The sequence below is a fragment of the Gorilla gorilla genome, chromosome 18 (genome assembly GCF_029281585.2).
Source record: "Gorilla gorilla gorilla isolate KB3781 chromosome 18, NHGRI_mGorGor1-v2.1_pri, whole genome shotgun sequence".
NCBI classification, from domain to species: domain Eukaryota; kingdom Metazoa; phylum Chordata; class Mammalia; order Primates; family Hominidae; genus Gorilla; species Gorilla gorilla.
In genome coordinates, this window is record NC_073242.2 from 23207341 (window position 1) to 23226931 (window position 19591).

Genomic DNA, 19591 nt, shown 5'->3' on the forward strand with positions numbered 1-19591 from the left:
TCCTGAGTAGCTGGGATTACAGGCCTGGGCCACATGCCCGGCTAATTTTTGTATTTTAGTAGAGACAAGGTTTCGCCATGTTGGCCAGGCGAAACTTACATAGCAATCTGGCAGAATGATTTTACCTCTGCTAACCCAAATAAAATGAGATCGGTTTGTATTTTGGATGTTTTCAAAATTTTATTTTTCTGGTCATTAATTTATATTAATTTTGTGCAAATATTGATACACAATTGATTGGAAATTTAAAACCAGCACTTCCACAACAGATGGTTTGAAAGGCACTGCTCTACGCTATACTGCCTGCCAGAAGGATCCTGTCATGTATAGCTGGGATTTTACCACAAAGATCTTTGTATGTTCATCCTGGGATTTGGGATGAGAGGCATACTCCGTGTAGAGAACGTAGAAGGTAGCCTTACTGGTGGGAACCAGAAGGCCCTGACAAGATCTCCAACTGGCTATACAATGGGCCTCTGTCACCCTCTAGCTTGCTAAGCTCCCAACAGCACTAGCACAGTGCCTTGGTACCTGCGATTTCCTCTACCCAGAAGGTTCCTTCTTTTTTGTTTTTGAGACAGAGTTTCGCTCTTGTTGCCTAGGCTGGAGTGCAATGGCGCGATCTTGGCTCACTGCAATCTCCACCTCCTGCGTTCAAGCGATTCTCCTGCCTCAGCCTCCCAAGTAGCTGGGATTACAGGCATGCACCACCATGCCCAGATAATTTTGTATTTTTAGTAGAGACGGGGCTTCACCATGTTGGTCAGACGGCTCTCAAGTGATCCACTTGACCTCAAGTGATGCACCCACCTCTGCCTCCCAAAGTGCTGGGATTACAAGCGTGAACCACCGCGCCTGGCCTCCAGAAGGTTCCTTCTATAGGCTTCACATAGCGTGCTCCTTCTTGTCATTTGGATCTCAGCTCAAATGTTACCTGCTCAGTAAAGCCTTATGGAGCTTCCTTCTTAACCCCTAGTCTCCTATCCTGTTTCACTTCCCGCATGGCACATGTGACTCTAAAATTACACTTATTTTTTATAAGTGCGGCAGCCACTAGAATGCAGACTTCCACAGAGCAAGGCCCCTACCTTTCTCAATGATCACTGTATCCCAGCGTCTACAACACCTGTCACACAGTTTGTCATCAATACACATGTATGGAATGCATGAAAAAAAGATCGAAAGAGATGGGATGGCACAAAAAACACAAAGAAACTCCTGGCAATTTGAATTATTTCCGCTCCTGCACCTCAGTTTCCGCCTCTGTAAAATGGGCTCGCGCTGCCTTTAACCCTCCTCCGCCCGCCCACTCTGACACCACCGGAAAGGATTCATTCGGGAACATTCGTGGGGCGGAGACGGGACAGGGGGCCTCGGCCTGTAGCGTCACGTCCGCCAAGGTTACCTGTGGGGCTGGGAGCGAACCGCACTCGCACCGCAACCCCGGGATCAGTGCCCAGGCTGGCCTCGCGCCGTCCTACGGGGCGGCCAGAGGCCGCCGAAGGCCTCTCGCGCTGCAGCAGTCTCCTCAAGAGCGCCGCCATGTGGGATGGAATAGCACACGTGGGCTTCTCCCTGCGTCACTTCCGGGGACTGCTTCCAGCCAATCGGCCTCCGCCACAGCCAGCGCAGCCTTGCCCCTTAAAGTCACAGGCCCCCTAGCGCGAAAGCCCACGCCCCCCTGGACGGCTGCGGCCGCACTCGCCACCAGGGGGCAGAGGCCAGAGAAAGGGCTATTTCCCGGACCCGCCCCCTTCAGCTTGGGAAAGCGAAAGCGTGGCAGGGGCCGGACTGGGGAGCGGAGGAGGCGGGTCTCCATAGAAACCTCCACCTGTTTCCGGCCGGGCTGTGAGAGATTAGGGGCTGCTGCGGGGGCCAATCTCAGCCAGCTCGCCTCTTCCCAGCGGCCTCTGCGGGAGCGGTGGGTGTTGTACACAATCATCATGGCGGCGGCCGGGGCCCCGGATGGTGAGTGCGGCGGGGGTGGCGGGCGCCGGGCCGGGGCTGAGGTTGCGGTCGCTCCTCTGGGGGATGCGGCCCAGCCCGGGAGGGAGAACCGCGGCTCGGGAACGGAGGTCCGGCGGCGCCCGGACAGCGTCCGTTCCCAAGCCCAGCCCGCGGCGAGCGCCCACCCCCTAACCCCCTTGCAGGCATGGAGGAACCTGGCATGGACACGGAGGCCGAGACTGTGGCTATTGAGGCTCCCGCGCGGCCCGTCAACTGCCTGGAGGCTGAAGCCGCGGCGGGGGCGGCGGCCGAGGACTCCGGCGCCGCACGAGGCAGCCTGCAGCCGGCCCCGGCCCAGCCCCCTGGGGACCCTGCAGCCCAGGCCTCGGTCAGCAACGGCGAGGACGCGGGCGGCGGCGCGGGCAGGGAGCTGGTAGACTTGAAGATCATCTGGAACAAGACCAAGCATGACGTGAAGTTCCCCCTGGACAGCACAGGCTCCGAGCTGAAACAGAAGATCCACTCGATTACAGGTAATTCCTGTGGCGCTGACAGCCAGTCTTCCCCACCCCGCCTCTTGATGGCCCTTGCACCCTACTAGGCACCTGGTGGCTTTCCTTGCATCACGTCCCCCTATCCTTACAGCAATCTTCTGAAGGATACTTGGATGCCCATTACTCAGCTGGGGAAAGAGACTCAAGTTTATAGAGCTAGTAAGTTGCAGAGCTGGGATTAAAGCCGAAGTCTGACGTTTAGGCCCCAGTTTCTCATTGATGTTGCTCTAACATCTCTAATTAAAAAATCATCTAAGGCACTTGTTTTACAGCTTCCGGGCCCTTTCCCAGGAGATTCTGGTTCAGTGGGTCTGGGATGTAGCCAGGAATTTATTTTTAGCAAATATCTTAGGTAATTCTTCTAAGTGAAGTTTAGGAAACACTGCTATTGACTTTGATGCTGGTTCTTCACAGTCGATTCTGTTTCTTAATTTTACGTTGTTTATAGCTCTTTGCCATCTGAAATTTCTTTTCTTTTTCCTTTTTTTTTTTTTTTTTTTTGAGACGGAGTCTTGCTCTGTTGCCCAAGCTGGAGTGTACTGGCACCATCTTGGCTCACTGCAACCTCCGCCTCCCAGGTTCAAGCGATTCTCCTGCCTCAGCCTCCCGAGTAGCTGGGATTACAGGTGCCCGCTACCCCGCCGGGCTAGTTTTTTTTATTTTATCCGCCCACCTCGGCCTCCCGAAGTGCTGGGATTACAGGCATAAGCCATCACTCCTGGCCTTGAACTTTTTTTTTTTTTTAAAGCTTTCTACATGTAGCCTTGTAAACTCCATGAAGAACAGGAGTTTTGTCCCTATTGGCTTCTGTAGCTCTGATGCCTGTGGATTCTCAATATGTGAATGATTTAGATGACTGAGGAACAACTTGGAAAGAATGAGAGCTAATACTTATTGAACAGTTATTCAATGCTAGCCACCGTACTAAATGCCCCGCATTGGTCTCTTAATCCTTGAAACAGGTCTGTACAGAAAGACTTACTCTAATAAATCTTCTGCAGTTCTAGAAACTGAGGCTCAGAGGTTGTAAATCTCCCAAGTTCACAAAGCTAATAGGTGGTGGAGTCAGTATTCACTTTTTGGTCTGTTACCAAAGAGCTGTGTAGTATCCATACATTTTTCTTTCCTTCCTTCCTTTCACTGTCCACCTTCTACCTTTTCCCAAGGTCTCCCGCCTGCCATGCAGAAAGTCATGTATAAGGGACTCGTCCCCGAGGATAAAACATTGAGAGAAATAAAAGTGACCAGTGGGGCCAAGATCATGGTGGTTGGCTCCACCATCAATGATGTTTTAGCAGTAAACACACCCAAAGATGCTGCGCAGCAGGATGCAAAGGCCGAAGAGAACAAGAAGGAGCCTCTCTGCAGGCAGAAAGTGAGTCCATCTTGTGCTTCTTGGTCTTGAGAAATTTGAGGCTTTGTCCTCTTGAGCCTTGGCTGGTTATATTCTCCCTAGAATAAGCTCCTTTTTGGACAGGGCCCATGATGGAAATTTATGGCAGCAGTTGAGTGCCGCAGAGTGGAGGTGACAACTACCTGAGATTTGCAACTTTGTCTCATCTGGCGGGTCAGTGTGTCTCAAGTCTACCTACTTTAGGATAAGACCTTGGTAAAGGGAGGCTTCTGACCATGTGTTGAAAGGAATCAGATGTGGGTTTCTCTCTCCTATTTAGTGCCAGAGAAAACTACCAGTACTAGAAGTAAGCCCTCATTTTGTACAAGTGCTTACATTTGGCTTTTTGGTTTGTGGCTTTCCCCAAGTCAACAAGCCTGGCTAGGCATGGAAATCAACAACTCTCGGAGGTTCCTCTAAAACTGACTGTTTCAGGAAGCTAAATGAAGCTGAGTAGGAAAACAACTACACTGATGGATTTGTTTATTTATTTTTTTGTCCTGATCTGTGCAATAGGAGCTTGGTTTTTTACATTCTCTGTTCTTTTGGCTGCAAGAGATCCTGCCTTGTCTTGTGCTCATCATAGCCATTAACATTCTTTTATGTAACGAGGAAAAGTGAGATTATTTTACTATGGAAGGAACAGGTTGTAAGAATCATCACTTGTTATCTTTTTACCTGGCAAATTCTACTGATTGCTGTGTAGCCTCCTGATCGTTCTTCCTAGTTTTCCAAGGAAAACAGGTATTCTCAACTGTGTCTGAAGTAGAGTAGATAAACTTCAATCAACATCATTTAGTGACCATAGACACTAAGATATATGACCAACAGTAAGAAAAGGACACAGTTTGTGTTGCAGATCCATAATCCCCCATGTGTGCTTCCAAAACCCCAAAGGAGTATGAAAACAAAAAGTGTTTTTATAAATTTAACAGCAAAACCTGACCAGAATTAGTGTGAATTTTCGTCTTTGGTGACAAGGTACTGCCCCAGACCCCACAGAGAAGATTGTTATGTATTTGAAAGCAATATTATCTTTATAAAACTTCCAAAACCCTGAAAGTTCAAAACTCTAGGGTTTCAGATAAGGGGTTATAAACCTATATTAATTATCTAAAAGGTGTTGATTTGGAGACTTCACCCCCACATATGGGGTCTCAGTGTCTTGAAACCGATTGAGTTTCTTCTCATCTTCCTGTTTTTCTTTGCCACGTGTATGAAATAGTGAAATGTGAGCACGTCAGATAGGAGTGGTCGCAATGGTCACACCCTTGGAGCATAACATGCCTCCTAAATACAGGTTTTTAGTTACTAATGGTAGCTTAACAGGCCTAGAACTGTTCTCCACAGTACAGGAAATCTTGTTCAAAAGGTACTTGAAAGGTGTGACTCGAATTGTACTTCCAGCCCATGCTGCTGTGTTTCATTGAGGCCAATTATGACGCATCACATGACCTAATGAGAGGGATATAGTCCCTTGCCTTTTTACCAGCTTATTAAGGGGTCTGGGGGTGATGTCTGGAGTGACTTTTTGCTAGCAGTCTGGCAGTGCTGAGTTTATTCCTCCCAGAGGGATTCCACCATGCCAGTGAGGATTTGGGCTGGCTTGTGGCTGTCTAGTGCTTACATTTGATTAAATTGTTACCTTCTATCCATTCATTGTCCCCTAGTTCCAGCTTTCCAAGCAGTGGCTATGCCTATAAGGCCACAGATGGAGAAGAAAGAAGACTCAGGCATTTGGGCCAGGCAGGAGAGCTGTTTAAGGGGCCCTGAACTTAGAATCCTTAAAGAGCTGCCTCAGAGTTCTTGGGGCAGGCGGTAGGGGTGGAGTTTAGAGGCTTCTTAATGTCAGGTTATAGAGTAATAAGCATTTCTTTCTGAAAGGTGGCTCTTCCAGATTCCTGTTTAGCTGGAGTTAAGGGTAGGGCAGTGGGGAAAACTTCGGCGATGGGCTGGGTCTCCATTTGTTGAAGAACTGCTCCTCCTAGGCAGTTAGACGGATTACCAGCATCTCTATAGTGTTCTCTGGGAGTTTAAGTTGAAAAAGGTGGGTGCCATTTTTTGTCTGCTAGGAGAGCAACACCCTTTGTCGCCCTCTTTAGTTTGATGGTTTAATCATTTCAGTGGTGATTTTTTTTTTTTGAGGGGAAAAGGGCAATCTGGAAATCCCGTTTGCTGTAGAACTTTGATATCTAATATGGTAGCTAGCCACATGTGGCTGGTTAAAATGAAATTAAGAATTCAGTTCCTCAGTCATAGTAGCTGCATTTCAAGTGTGTAATAGTCACAGCAGTAGGTAGTGGCTAGCACAGGTACGAACATATTCGCCCTCCCAGAAAGTTCTGCTGGACAGCACTGTGCTATAGTTTCAAAGGATCCACAGTCTGTCATCATTAAAAGCTTTTGAGCCAAAACACTAATGCTTTCTTCATCCTCTCTTTCAAGGGAATAGTAACACGACTAAATGTAGTCAGCTGTTTCATTTCATTCTCTCTTCTGACTTATAGCAACACAGGAAAGTGTTGGATAAAGGAAAACCTGAAGATGTGATGCCATCTGTTAAGGGTGCCCAGGTAAGGCGGATTTCTTTGTGAGCATTCTGAAAATGAGGCAGCCCCACCATCTGACTTGAGGTTCCTCCAATCCTGTCCCTTCTCTTTTTTCCCTTTTTTTTTTTTTTTTGAGACAGAGTCTTGCTCTGTCGCCCAGGCTGGGGTGCGCCACCACACCTGGCTAAAGTTTGTATTTTTAGTAGAGACGGGGTTTTACCATGTTGCCCAGGCTAGTCTCCAACTCCTGACCTCAGGTGATCCTCCCGCTTTGGCCTCCCAGTGTGCTGGGATTACAGGCGTGAGCCACCACGCTTGGCCCCCTTCTTTTTTTCTGACTGTCCCTCCATCTCTTACCATGCTCTTGTGCCTTCAGGAGCGCCTGCCAACGGTACCGCTGTCCGGCATGTACAATAAATCTGGAGGAAAAGTGAGACTCACCTTTAAACTAGAACAAGACCAGCTGTGGATTGGCACTAAAGGTATGTTCTTCCTCGCCTCCTTGCTGGCCCACTGCCTGCCTCTGGCACCCAGCAGCACTCACATTTTAGAGTGCGATTTCACCCCTCCTTCTGAAACCTCTCTCTCTCCACTGTGCTTTGCTTGCTTCTGGCTTTTAAATTTGCTTTTAGATGCTCGCCTTTTGTTTGGACCCTTTTCCCTCATTGTTTTCAGTCTGATCTTAGGGCTGATCCACCAAACATTGGCTCTTCAGTTGCACACAGATTTGGAGGTCCCAAACACGTGGCCCAAGGGCCAAATCTGGTCCACAGAAAAATGTTTTGTGGGATGACACACAATCTGTAAAAATTGGGAGATTTCACTTAATCTGATTTTTTTTTTTTTTTTTGGCTTCTCTTGAAAACTCAAATGATCTGGCCCTTTGGGGCCTGCATTCTCACATGGCATCGATCCACTAGAGCCGAGTGGTGGTTTCCAGTGGGCCATACTACAGTCCTCATGGTCCCATTTATCTTAGAAGTAGCCAGCTTTGTTCATTTGTCACCTGCCTGGCCCCTGTAGGTCAGAGTTTGACCCTATAGTAGGTGAAGTTTTCCTAACCGCTGCCGAGGAATCTGCCTCTCCCTCCCTGCCTGGTTGCCCTCTGCCTGCCCCACCCCCGCCTGTGCACGGTGTCTGGATCAGCCTTGCTGTTTGCCGGGAAGTGTCTCTGACTGTCCTCCCTCTCCCTTCCCCCAGGTGGTTACAAAGTCTTGTTAGTTACACTGCAGAACTGTCTGTCCCTTTCTTTGCCACACTGTTGTGCCAGTTAAAGTTCCCAAGCATCTTTAAACTTGGTCTGTTCAAAGCGAGTTACCCTGTTTCACTGCCCCATCTGTGTTTTCTTCTGTCCTGTCCATCTTACCTACTGCTTTTTATTCTGGGTACCCGTGCTCAAGGACCTTTGGCTGTTTAAGGACACGTTCAAATGCCTAACCATAGCGTTCAGTGTTCTCAACACTGGGCCTTAGTTTAAATTTTGGTTCCAGCTTCTGGCCCGTTTGCCCTGTGGTCCCCTGTGTATTTTAGCTGCATCTCTCTGTGAAACTCCCAGTGTGCTTTGCACAGCTCCTTGTCTTTGCTCATGCTGTGCCCTTACCTGGAATGCCTTTTTCCCATTCCTTGTTATTAATAAAATCTTCCAAGGCCCTACTTAAATGTCCTCTCCGAATGAAGCCTTCCTTGATTCTCCCCCCACCCTCCAAATGACTTGCTGCCGCTTCTGTTCATAGAGCGCTTCGTTTATATCCCCAGAGCACTCATTACTCTCTGACTTGTCTGTCCCCCTGTTAGATTCCTGGAGGGAACCGAACATGCCTAAATCACCTGTTTCTGGCCAGCACTGTAGGTATTCAGTGTTCGAGGTAAATGCTAAAGAGAAGTATAGGGGGTCCCATCATCTGACGTTCACTGGTTTCAGGGACAGACCATTTAGTGAGACTCCACTTAAAATGGGACCAAGTTTTATGGAGAATAATTGGGGCAGGGGTGGTGGGAAGAGAGAGTTTTTAATCATCTAAAACACAAAAATCAGTGTTCAACCCTATACTGATTGTTAAAATGAACAAAAATTGAAATGCCAAAAATGCTTGAGTTTTCTATCAATTTTATGATAACTTGCTATTTTCTTCATTTCACATTCAACTCTAACTGCATGGTCAAAGCAAGTTTTGCAGAATATCTGAGGGTTCCCCCCAGTTTTTGCAAGGGCCTTTGAACCCTCTGCTAGATCATTCTCTTCTGCAGAGCCTGTCCATCTTCCCTTTATCAGTAGTAAGCTGCCCAGCCTCTGTCAACTTTGCAGGTGATTTTGCTTAGTTCTGTCTCATCACATTCACTTGCTGAAGTGCATAGACTTCCTGCCTCTTGCTGGACCTCTACTTTTGCTTGTGGGCAGCCTCATTGAAGGCAGTTGCTACGGCTGACCTGGAAAGACCCTGCCATGAAGATAGGTGCAGGCAGAGAAGTCTGGATGGGAACTAAGTCTGTAAGTGCTCATTGGTTCCTTGGGGAATATTTCTGTGTCAGGAAGTTGTATAGGGAACACATCATAACTGCAGGAACTGACAGAACAAGAACTTCCTGACCCTGTATTGGAGGTTTTCTTTTTGCTAGTAGGAGCAGCCGCCTTCCTGCTTTGGCCTAAAGGGAGAGCTGTAGAAGAAGCTCAATATGTTGGGGCTTCTGAGCCCTTGAAAGCCTCCTTACTCACCAGTCTTGTTGAGGAGCATGGCCATGGACTACTCATGTTTTCTAGGGTTGAACAAGGTTAAGATTTTCATTCCCACCCATAGCACTGTACCTCTGGAGCCCAAGGGGCAGGCACTCTTGCCACTTGCCCAGTCCTGTTACCGAAGTGTCATAAGCACTCATAAGAGGACAGCTTGTTCTGGGAGTTGGCTGCTAGCCACTGGCTTCATCTTTCTGCTGGCAAGAAGAAGCGGCTATGGAATGACCATCCCAGCAGCGAGTTGGCCTCTTTGTGGGGTGCTTTGCTGAGTAAGTGACCCTTAAGGGCTGCTACTCTTGACTAAACTCTGCTAGCTTGTGTAAGAGGAGGCAGTTCTAACAGCCTCAAAAGAATGAGAACAAGCTCCAGGCAGGAAACCGGAAGCCGCTGGAGGAGAGCATGTACCCTGCTCGTAGGAAAGTTGAATCTGGCTGAAGGTCTGATGTAGTGATCAGGAGTGTGGGTCCAGAATTGCCCAATTTTTGGAGTTTTCAAGAGAAGCCAGAAATCTGTTGTATATTTTTGTGAAATCTCCAGACATTTCAGGATGAAAGGTGTTTTAAAAGTTTCCATCTTAAAGACAACTGCTGCCCAGGTCCTGCTTTAGGGCCCACTGTTGTAGAGCCACTAGAAGTCCAAACCTAAATAAACATCTTCAGGTCCCTTCTCCCCAGCCCCCATTTTTCAGATACTGAGGCCCACAGAACTGAAGTAAAATGTCTTAAGTCCCCAACTAGACCAGAATGCTGGTCTCTAAATTCCTAGTCTGTTTGGCCAACTTATCTATTTTTAGACTCTACCTTTCCAGATTTTTCTTTCTGCAAAGGCTGCAAGTTTTTTTCCACTTGGTTTAGCTGTTTGCTGAGCCTCCCCTCCCCCCTCCCCCTGCGCCCCCGTCCCTGAGGTGTCTGCTGCTCCAGGATGGCCATGTCCCGTTGTGCAGGTGCACCTCGCCTCCCCTGACCTCACCCAGTCCCGCTTCACTTGGCTCACTCCCGGCAGTCTCATCTCACTCCAGGCATCCCTTGCTGCCCCCTTCTCTTAACCTGCCATCCTCCTTAAACTCGCCTCAATGTCTTCTGACCCCATGTGATCAGTGGTATCTCAAGTGTTAATCACAAAAGGTTATAAATGTTTTAAGAGAACTTCATAAAAGTGTGTGAATATAGAGTGCGGAGGACTCGAGGAGGGAGGCGGGGGAAGGGAGCAGGGTCGTGGTATAGAATCTAGCCCTAAAATCCAGGCACTCCCCTTCCCTTGTGAGAGCCACAGGGGAACGTGTTGCCTCTTTGTTCGTAGGCCTCTTGACTCTCCCTACTGCCCAAGACCTTAGCCAATGCTGGGCTTGCATAAGGTTACAAAGGAATTTCTTGGGTATTTATTTATTTTATATTTTTTTTTGTTGAGATGGAGTTTCGCTCTTTGGCCCAGGCTGAAGTAAAGTGGCATGATCTCGGCTCACTGCAACTTCTGCCCCCCGGGTTCAAGCGATTCTCGTGCTTCAGCCTCCTGAGTAGCTGGGATTATAGGTGCCCACCACCACGCCTGGCTAATTTTTTGTATTTTTAGTAGAGACGGGGTTTCACCATGCTGGCCAGGCTGGTCTCGAACTCCTGATCTCAGGTGATCCACCCACCTTGGCCAAATCCTAACTCGCAAGATGTTAGGATTACAGGCTTGAGCCACCGTGCCTGGCCTTTCTTGGATATTTATTAACCATCAGACTTTTAAAAAATAATCCCAGGGAAGATACATTTCTGCCCTCAGAGACCTTTACTATACCATTGCCAAACCCAGTTTCCCACTTGCTCCTACGGAGTTCCCAGCTCCCACACAAAGCCCTATGTGCACTGGTCAGAAGACCCTGTCGTGTTGTCCCCAGAGGGCATGGCGCCAGTCACTTGAGTTTACTGTAGATCCCGCAGCCACCAGCCCTGATGAGGGACTGCTGAGTCAGAGGAGTTAGAACAGGAGGGCCCTTTAAATAATCTCTGTAATCCCTCTCAACTTAGAGCGGACTGAGAAATTGCCCATGGGCTCCATAAAAAATGTGGTCAGTGAACCTATCGAAGGACATGAAGACTACCACATGATGGTAAGTAGCGCTGGCTGAGTTCAGCCCCTCTCACTAGACTCCCACTTCACCTGGCAGGAAACAGTTTTAACTGAGCTTGTTTAACGGAAGAAAACTCAGTCTCCAGAAGATGCACTTTTTTAAGACCCTGATGTTTTCTTCATCTGCTTAGAACTTAATCCATGGCCTCTGTTCCTAGTTCTGTTTATTTTACACCCCCCCACACACACCTTCCATCAGTTTAAAGGGGATATGTTTTCTCTTACCTCTTTTAGAAAAGTCTCTCTTGCCTCCCTCTTGTCATGTGTTGTTTCTAGACCAGGAAAATAAATATAAAGAGGAGGAATGGCTTGTGGATTTTTATTGTAAGTTTTATCTTGCTTATAAAACAAAACTTGCCCTTAGCCTTGGTGTTGGTGAGGGCACCAGGCAGCCTCTTTTCTGTAATAACGATGCCGCTCTTCCAGGCCCAGTGGCTGAGGGCCTCGTGGGGAAGACGGGCTCTGTGGAGCATCTATTCTGCATAGAACCCACTCTGCAGAGAGCAGGCTACTCTTTCCCAAGACAGAATGTTTGGAGGTGTTCTGCAGGTCTGCAGAACAAAGCAAAAAATTCATTCATCTGGTAAAATGAGCAGCTTAGGCAAAGTTTCCAAAATTTTCCCAGTGCTCTTTGGAGGAGCCACATTGATAACGAAGTTGATTCTGCAGTTGCCCATCAGGGGCCTGGCCTGAGCAGCTGTAATGTGAGGGCGGGGCCTCCGGCCATTGTTCATCTGAGGAGGCAGGCCTTTCAGTGTCCATCCCATAGTGATGAAGCCACATCAGCCCATCCCAGGGAAAAGAAGGAACTAGTGGTTTGACCAGTAGATTGGGATAACAAGTCCCAGGCAGAGAGATGTGTTGGAAGATCCTCTTGCTATAGAAAAAAATCAAAGGGGCTTAAAGTATGGTGGGCAAGGGAGGCAGCCCTGTTGGCATCCTGCCCAGTGTGGCTGTAGCAAGGCTGTAGCTGGGAGTGCAGTCCCCAGGCTGTGGGGCTCCTGGGGTTTTGTCTTCTGAAAGTGATGATGCCCCTTGGCAGCCCTTCCACCCCTACTCTCTCTGTAGTCTTTTTTTTTTTTTTTTTGAGATGGAATCTCGCTCTGTCACCAGGCTGAAGTGCAGTGGCACTATCTCAGCTCACTGCAGCCTCTGCCTCCCAGGTTCAGGCGATTCTCCTGCCTCTGCCTCCTGAGTAGCAGGGATTACAGGCTCACGCCACCACATCCAGCTAATTTTTGTATTTTTAGTAGGGATGGGGTTTCACCATGTTGGCCAAGATGGTCTCAATCTCTTGACCTGGTGATCCGCCCACCTCAGCCTCCCAAAGTGCTGGGGTTACAGGCGTGAGCCTCCATGCCCAGCCCTCTCTCTGTAGTCTTTATTACAAGGATTGCAGACAGATTGGTTTGGCCTGGTCAGTTATTTTTTTCTGTTTTAACAGTTGGGCCGGGCGTGGTGGCTCACGCCTGTAATCCCAGCACTTTGGGAGGCTGAGGTGGGCGGATCATGAGGTCAGGAGTTCGAGACCAGCCTGACCAACATGGTGAAGCCCCGTCTCTACTAAAATTACAAAGATTAGCTGGGCGTGGTGGTGGGCACCTGTAATCCCAGCTACTCAGGAGGCTGAGGCAGGAGAGCTGCTTGAATTGCTTGAACCTGGGAGGCGAAGGTTGTAGTGAGCAGAGATCGTGCCACTACACTCCAGCCTGGGTGACAGAGACTCCGTCTCAAAAAACAAACAAACAAAAAAAACAAAAAAAAACAGTTGGACTTGAATATTTTTAACTGGGCCCCATCACTCCTTTTTGAATAGTTTGTGTTGCCAGTCACACCCTGTAGGGTTTGTAGCCTGACTTTTCAAGCAGTGTGGTGGTAGGGAGTCCAAGGAAGTTGAGTGGACTGTTTTGGACGTCTTTGGAGGAATTGGTGTGGATGGGTAATGACTTAGTATTTCATTGAAATGTTCATTTCTCTCGAGTTATTTCTGGCAGAGGATAGCTCTGGTAGTCCCCTTCTCTTTTCCAAACACCTTTACCTTTGTCCTAATGAAAGTACTTAGTTATCTCTTTGGGCAGATGCTATTTCTCTAGCTAAATTAACATGTCATCATTCACAGTTGGAAAACTGTGGCTGTGCTTTTTCATTTTTAGAGAAATGTTTTTAAAATACAGAAAAGAGGCTGGGTGCAGTGGCTCACACCTGTAATCCCAGCACTTTGGGAGGCCGAGGTGGGTGAGTCACTTGAGGTCAGGAGTTTAAGACCAGCCTGGCCAACATGGTGAAACCCTGTCTCTACTGAAAATACAAATATTTAGCTGGGCATGGTGGCGCGCACCTGTAATCCCAGCTACTTGGGAGGCTAAGCGAGGAGAATCGCTTGAAAGTGGGAGGCAGAGGTTGCAGTGAGCTGAGATTGCACCGCTGCACTCCAGCCTGGGCAACAGAGCGAGACTCCAGCTCAGAAAAAATAAAAATAAAATACAGAAAAGAAAGAGAATAACTGTCACAAACCCATATATCCATCACTGAGAAGTGGCAATTGTAAATATTTTGTAATTTGCTTTAATTTTTTTAAATAAAAGAAATAAAGTTTATTCACAGCAATGATGGCCCCACTGTCTTCCCCTCCCCCCATTACCATCGTCATGTGTCACGTGCGCCCTTCCCATCTATCCATTCTTTGATTTACACGTGTATCCACGAACAAGATGGAGTATTGTTTTGTGCTTCCAGTTTTCGTAAATGGTATTATGTATTGTTCTACAACTTGCTTTTCTTTGGTTCAACATAAGAATCTGTCAGTATTAACTGTAGATCCATATGGACCCAGTTGATATCTCTTTAAAAAGAGCTGCAGTATTGGTGTGACTAAGCCTTGTCACTTTGAATTCTGCATTCCCTTACTGATGGATATGTAGGTTGCCCCAGGTTTTTGTGGTTTCAGACAGTGCTGCAATGAACATTCATACCTGTTTTCTTGAGCATGTGTGACAGGTTTTCTAGGGCAGCGTTTCTCCAACTGTGGTCCCTGGATCAGTAGTGTTGCATCACCTGGGAGCTTGCTAGTTTCTCAGGCCCCACCCCAGACCTCCCCAAATTAGAAACTTCACAGGGTTGGAGCCTGCTGATCCATGTTCCAACAAGCCCTCCGGATGGCTCTGATGACCACTCAGGTTTGAGAACTGCTGCTTTAGGGTTGGCTCAGCTTAACCCTCACCCTGCCTGTTTTTGTTTTTGGTTAGGAGAATGCTCCCCACGTGCAAAGTTTTGTTTGGTTTTTCTTCCCTTTTTAATTAACTCACATCCCAACCCTCCCCCATGTTTGTCCTGCCTGCTTGGTCTCCCGACCTCTGAAGTACCGCTTGGTTTTCCTTTTTCCCTTCCAGGCGTTTCAGTTGGGCCCCACGGAAGCCTCTTACTACTGGGTGTACTGGGTTCCAACTCAATATGTGGATGCAATCAAAGACACTGTGCTGGGGAAATGGCAGTATTTTTGAAAGCACTTTCACCTCTGGCCCAGGAGACTGACCCAAAGTGAAGGACATTGCCGGGAGAGGCCTGCAGCATCCCTGGATTTCAGAGTTCTGGAACTTTGTTCATAAAAAATCTATATTCAATCTGAGGTGATGTGGTGACTGAAGCCAGAGGTGATGTACTTTCACCATTAGCTTAATTTTAACTTAAAATTACCAGTTCCCTTTCTTGCAGTCAGCTTCATACCATTTTTAAAGTCAATACGATGGAAATCAATAAATCTGAATTCCGAACATGTTGTGTGGAATACTCTTAAGTGTGTTTGAGAGTAGATCTGCCAATTATGTTGACAAGGGAATGATCAAAAGCTTTGTTTTTTTTTTAAAAAAAAAAAAGCAGTTTCAATTGAAATATTTTCATACATCTTTGGTTGCAAACATTTGGACTGCATTGCAATGAGTTGGGGTGTTTTTTTTTTTTCCTTTTTTGTATAAAATTGTATGCAAAATGGGGGCGGGTTAGTAAGCCATATATTTCTGTCCATTGATTCAGATTTAATTCTTTCCCTTTTTCATTCTCTCGCTTCCTCAATTTGAGTTTTTGTTTTAAGAACCCAAAGATGTCAGTTCTTCTTTTGGTACCTCATCAACGCTTCCTTTCCTGGGCTCCCTCCCGCCGTGCTGCTGCTGCCTGTGAACGCACGGTGGGAGAGGAAGAGCTGCTCAGTCTTGGGCAGGGAGCTCTCACACTTGCTGTGGTGTTCGTTGAGCAGCAGAGTATCTCCCAGTGACTCCTGTTTAAATGTCTTGCCCTTTGGGCCCCCATCTCCGAGGAGTTCCATTGCTGGTTGGATGATTGTCTGCACCCCTCACTGAGCTTGGCCTAGAGGCCCAGCCTGGCATGGTTGTGCCTGGGCTGTGCCGCTCAACAGCCCCAGCTCCCAAGCAGACAAAGGCCTCTTCCAGGAGGAGCCAGGTAGAAGATAGTTATACAGCCATATAGCTGCAGATCCAGATAACCTTCTTTCTTTGGAAGTTTTCAAGAAATTCTTAAGCAGTCCAAGGATGATTTCAATTATGCTTCTCCATTGGGTCCTTCTGCTCATGCATTCAGTTCAAGTGTCCTTTATCCCAGGTTCAGAGATGCTGCCTTTCTGAAGAAGACATCTGACCCTAGCAGGTTGGCCAATGTTATTGAACAACAAAAATGGGATAAATTGCTTTCATGATTAGCTCACCTTCTTCTGGTTTTAGCCCTTCTGTTCTTTGTACACGTGAACTTCTGTCATCTCCTTCTGGCTTGGTTGCCTCTGAAAGGAGGGAAAGTCTCTTGGTAAATTATCTCTTTTGTGCTGTTTGCTGTTTCTCTGCTGCCGTCTTTGCAGTTCTCCTCTCACTGGTTGCAGGCTCTCATAGTAAGGTTTGGCGAGAAATGTTCCAAACATCACATTTTGGATTCTAGGCTGTCACCCCTCATTCTGTGAAACGTATTAGCATGTGTTCGCCCAAGATGACTATTCCTTGTGAGCCAGTTAATGATGATATTCTACGCCCTTCCCTTCTAAGCTGTAGTTCAGGAATCCAGCCCACATAGACAGACTCTTGCTTTCCATGGTGTAGTCAATGCCAAGTGATGCGTCTAGGCAGGAAAATCTACTCTTTGCTTTTTTGGGGGCAATTAGTACATTTGTGAAGTGCAGCATCCAAGAAACAGCCTGTTTTTTCATCCCTTGAGAAAGGAGCAGTCATTGCAGCTTTTCTGTCCTTGTCGGCCTGCAGTTCCTGGGGAAAAGAGTGCATCTGAGCTACTTGTCCAAGCCTCTGTCTGCAGGTGACAGGTTTCGGGGGAAATGAGATGCATTAAGTAGAACATCATCTCGGGTCAGACATTGCCCATTTTGTTTGCCAATGCCCCAGTCCTAGAGACTTATCCTGACAGTGCCGCACACCTACTTTTGATCTCTCAGAGCAGGTGGCTCCATCCCCAGACTAGCCTGGCTGCTCTCCGAGGCCCCTCCACCTGCTCCCCTTATTGCCCCATTCTTGTGGCTTGCCAGGCCACTTGGCCTCCCTTCTTGCCAGTGACAGCGTTCCATCATCTCCCCGCTCCCCAAGGGCCAACTGCTTCTCACTCAGGCTGGTGTCATTTCAGGAGGACCAAAGCCTGCGTGAGCCTTTTTATTTTCAGTAAAATGGTGCTTTTTTCTTTACTTCGAGATACTATATATAAATAATAATGTAAATGACACCTTTTCGTACGGAGCTGTTTGAGTATTGCTTTACAGAGCTCACTAAATCAGCTTCAACAATCTTGAGCTCTGTGGCTCCTCACTCTGTCTGCATGGAACACCTTGCTGGAAGCTCTCGGGAGAGCAGACATAGCACCAGAAGCCACTGGGAGAAGTGTTTTCGATCCGTGTCTGGGCCACAGTAGTATTCACTGTTTAGTCTTTGAGTTCCATGAGCAGTCTCTTCATACATTTCTTACAGTCTGGAGTGTACTGACTAAATCTGTGTAAGCAAATTGAAATACTCTTTCTTTTAGGTAGCGTCACAGTGGTTTTTTTTTCCCTCAGGATAATTTCTATACAATTTCCTTACTGTCAGAGGGACCAGATCTTTCCCTCACTGTGGCAGGGGCCATGCAGGTGGATAAAGGAAGAGCTGGTTTCCGGAGAGTGACTGTAACAGCGTTGACTCGAAGCTAGAGATGGAGGGGGTGGCCGTCTCTTAGACATTGGACACCTCTCAGAGCCTCCTGAGGGCTTCTTTGTCTTCTAGAATCTCTACCGGTGGTCCTCCTGCGGGTTCTGGCTCACAGACATCATCATGCCTTTTTTCCCCTCCCTGAGGGGCCTTGGCAGAAGAACGTGACCCTGTGAGCCAGGTCCCCCTTAGCTCTGCTTCAGATCACAGAACACAGACAGACTCGCGAGTTGCTGGACCTCTTTGGTATTAAGTGTTTGAATCCATGGTGGGCCTTTTGCAAGTAGCGTTAGCTCTTTTTAAATGTTGAACTGAGCTAAGGATGCACTTTCTTGTGGACATAGAAGGGGCCCACGTAAGGCCCTGAGTAGGCTCCTTAGTTGCTGCTTTACCTGATGAGGGCCAAAGAGATTAACTCTGCCTCGTTGCCATGTCTCAGAAAAGTTGCCATATTTCACCCAGAAGGGGCTCGTTTTCCTCTTACTCTTACTTTAACCATGTGCCTGGAGGAGCCATTCTGGGCTCTTGCACTTGCCCAGCCTTTCTTTGCCAGGGGCAGAGAAGGGAAAGGGGGTAGATTGAGTGTGCCAAGGGCCGTGCAAGGGCAGGCTTGCTTTCCACCCATCTGCTGAGGGAGCCGTCTCCTCTCGCTCCTTGCCTCTGTTCACACCTGTTGTCTTGGAAGAGGATGGTCCCTTTGTCTTAAGGCTTTGTGATAAAGTCATCTCCAGTTAGGATCTGCACCTGTTTCCTTCGTAATAGTGCCTGGCGGCCTTTCTGAACTTACAGGTGGTTGGGAGCCCTCTCACATGCAGAACATCTGGTAGATTGACCTGCCAGGCTGGGTGATTCTACTGCTTTCTCAATTTCTAAGAACTTTTTTTTTTTTTCTTAAAAGAGTTCTGCAGAATTATTTGACAATATTTGTAAGTACCATGTTTCCTTGTGGTGTATGCTCTGTTCTGGTTTCTGTTTTTAAATCAAATGCCTGTTTGGGAGGAGATGAACGTATTTAGTCTATTAGATTTGCGCTGCTGGATTTTTTTTTTAAAGTGTAACCTTGACTAGCTGTCTTATTGTTTATCCTGTAAGATTAGTCAATCGATTAAAGTTTGATAATTAATTGCGTCTCTTTTTCCTTCCAATTCTTCATGCGCCTAATCCATACTGGGGATTAACCAACATTTGGAATTGGACCTGGAGCCATTTCTTTGCCAGTTGTGGTCTTATTTGGCTTTAAGTATATTCAAATGTATTCTCTGCTGAAACAGTTGACATTTACTCTGCAAAATGGTGAAAGTGACCGGTGTGACAGTGAGCCACACTCCTGTTGGAGCAGCATGGTCTGCTCCTTGGTGGGCCCTGGCTTCCACATGTTGGAAGAGAAGCTGCCTCCCTGTACTCACACCTCCTGACTAGTGCCTTGGGCAACCCCACCTAGCCATTTAGCCTTTGAGGACATGTTTTAGAAAACACTGACATTGGAGCTACAGATTTAGCCACAAGCTATAAAGACCCAGGAGTCGGGAGGAAGAAAATCTGTTACCAAAAAATGGGCCAGGCTCACTGGCTCACACCGGTAATCCTGGCACTTTGGAAACCAAGGTGGGAGGATCACTTGAGCCCAGGAGTTTGAGACCAGCCTGGGCAACATAGCAAGAGCCCCATCTCTACAAAAAATACAGATATCGGCCAGGCACGGTGGCTCACGCCTGTAATCCTAGCACTTTGGGAGGCTGAGGTGGATGGATCACCTGAGGTCAGGAGTTCGAGACCAGACTGGCCAACATGGTGAAACCCTGCCTCTACTAGAAAATATAAAAATTAGCCAGATGTGGTGTCAGGTGCCTGTAGTCCCAGCTACTTGGGAGGCTGAGGCACAAGAATCGCCTGAACCCCAGAGGCAGAAGCTGCAGTGAGCTGAGGTTGTACCACTGCACTCCAGCCTGGATGGCAGAGCGAGATCCTGTCCCCCCTCCAAAAAAAAGGGCAGGGGACTAAAACAGAATCCTTGGTATATGAAGAGTGATGGAGTTTGTCCCTGCTGGTCTCACTTCTTCCTAGCAGGCGGAGGGGGTCAGCTCTTCACTTTTTCACAGTACCTCATAATCCTGAAACAA

The 19591-nt window shown here is 47.6% G+C and overlaps 2 protein-coding genes across 6 annotated transcripts in view; one reads left to right on the plus strand and one right to left on the minus strand.

Moving 5' to 3' along the window:
- EARS2 (glutamyl-tRNA synthetase 2, mitochondrial) overlaps positions 1 to 1898 on the minus strand; it is a 35616-nt gene extending 33718 nt beyond the window's left edge. The window contains exon 1 of one of the 3 annotated variants that reach the window (XR_004067624.3): positions 1406 to 1671. Coding sequence is in view for 2 of the 3 variants with exons in the window: in XM_031002739.3 (XP_030858599.3) it covers positions 1406 to 1544 (139 nt within the window). In the remaining variant the exon portion in view is untranslated. Of the gene's footprint in view, positions 1 to 1405 lie in introns of all 3 variants that reach the window. The other 2 variants (XM_031002739.3, XM_031002738.3) reach the window with 2 other exon arrangements.
- On the plus strand, positions 1758 to 18594 carry UBFD1 (ubiquitin family domain containing 1). Of its 3 annotated transcripts, XR_010131515.1 has the most exons (8): positions 1833 to 1968; positions 2151 to 2480; positions 3668 to 3876; positions 6402 to 6467; positions 6820 to 6925; positions 8238 to 8288; positions 11187 to 11269; positions 14679 to 14696. XR_010131515.1 is itself a non-coding variant. In XM_019011903.4 (7 exons), exons 1-7 carry the CDS (start codon positions 1944 to 1946, stop codon positions 14787 to 14789), a joined length of 930 nt encoding a protein of 309 aa, XP_018867448.2. In that variant the 5' UTR covers positions 1758 to 1943; the 3' UTR covers positions 14790 to 18594. The 3 variants fall into 3 exon arrangements, 2 of the variants coding, with proteins under 2 accessions (XP_018867448.2, XP_055221475.2); XM_019011903.4 differs by lacking the exon at positions 8238 to 8288 and having other exon boundaries at positions 1758 to 1968; positions 14679 to 18594; XM_055365500.2 differs by lacking the exons at positions 8238 to 8288; positions 11187 to 11269 and having other exon boundaries at positions 14679 to 18594.
- The last annotated feature ends 997 nt before the right edge of the window (positions 18595 to 19591 follow it).

Excerpts from the sequence above, each read along its gene's own strand:
- UBFD1 (XM_019011903.4), top strand. The coding sequence starts at position 1,944 with ATGGCGGCGGCCGGGGCCCCGGATG. Across the intron at positions 6,468-6,819 it reads CATCTGTTAAGGGTGCCCAG|GAGCGCCTGCCAACGGTACC; the intron begins GTAAGGCGGATT and ends TTGTGCCTTCAG. Across the intron at positions 11,270-14,678 it reads ATGAAGACTACCACATGATG|GCGTTTCAGTTGGGCCCCAC; the intron begins GTAAGTAGCGCT and ends TTTCCCTTCCAG.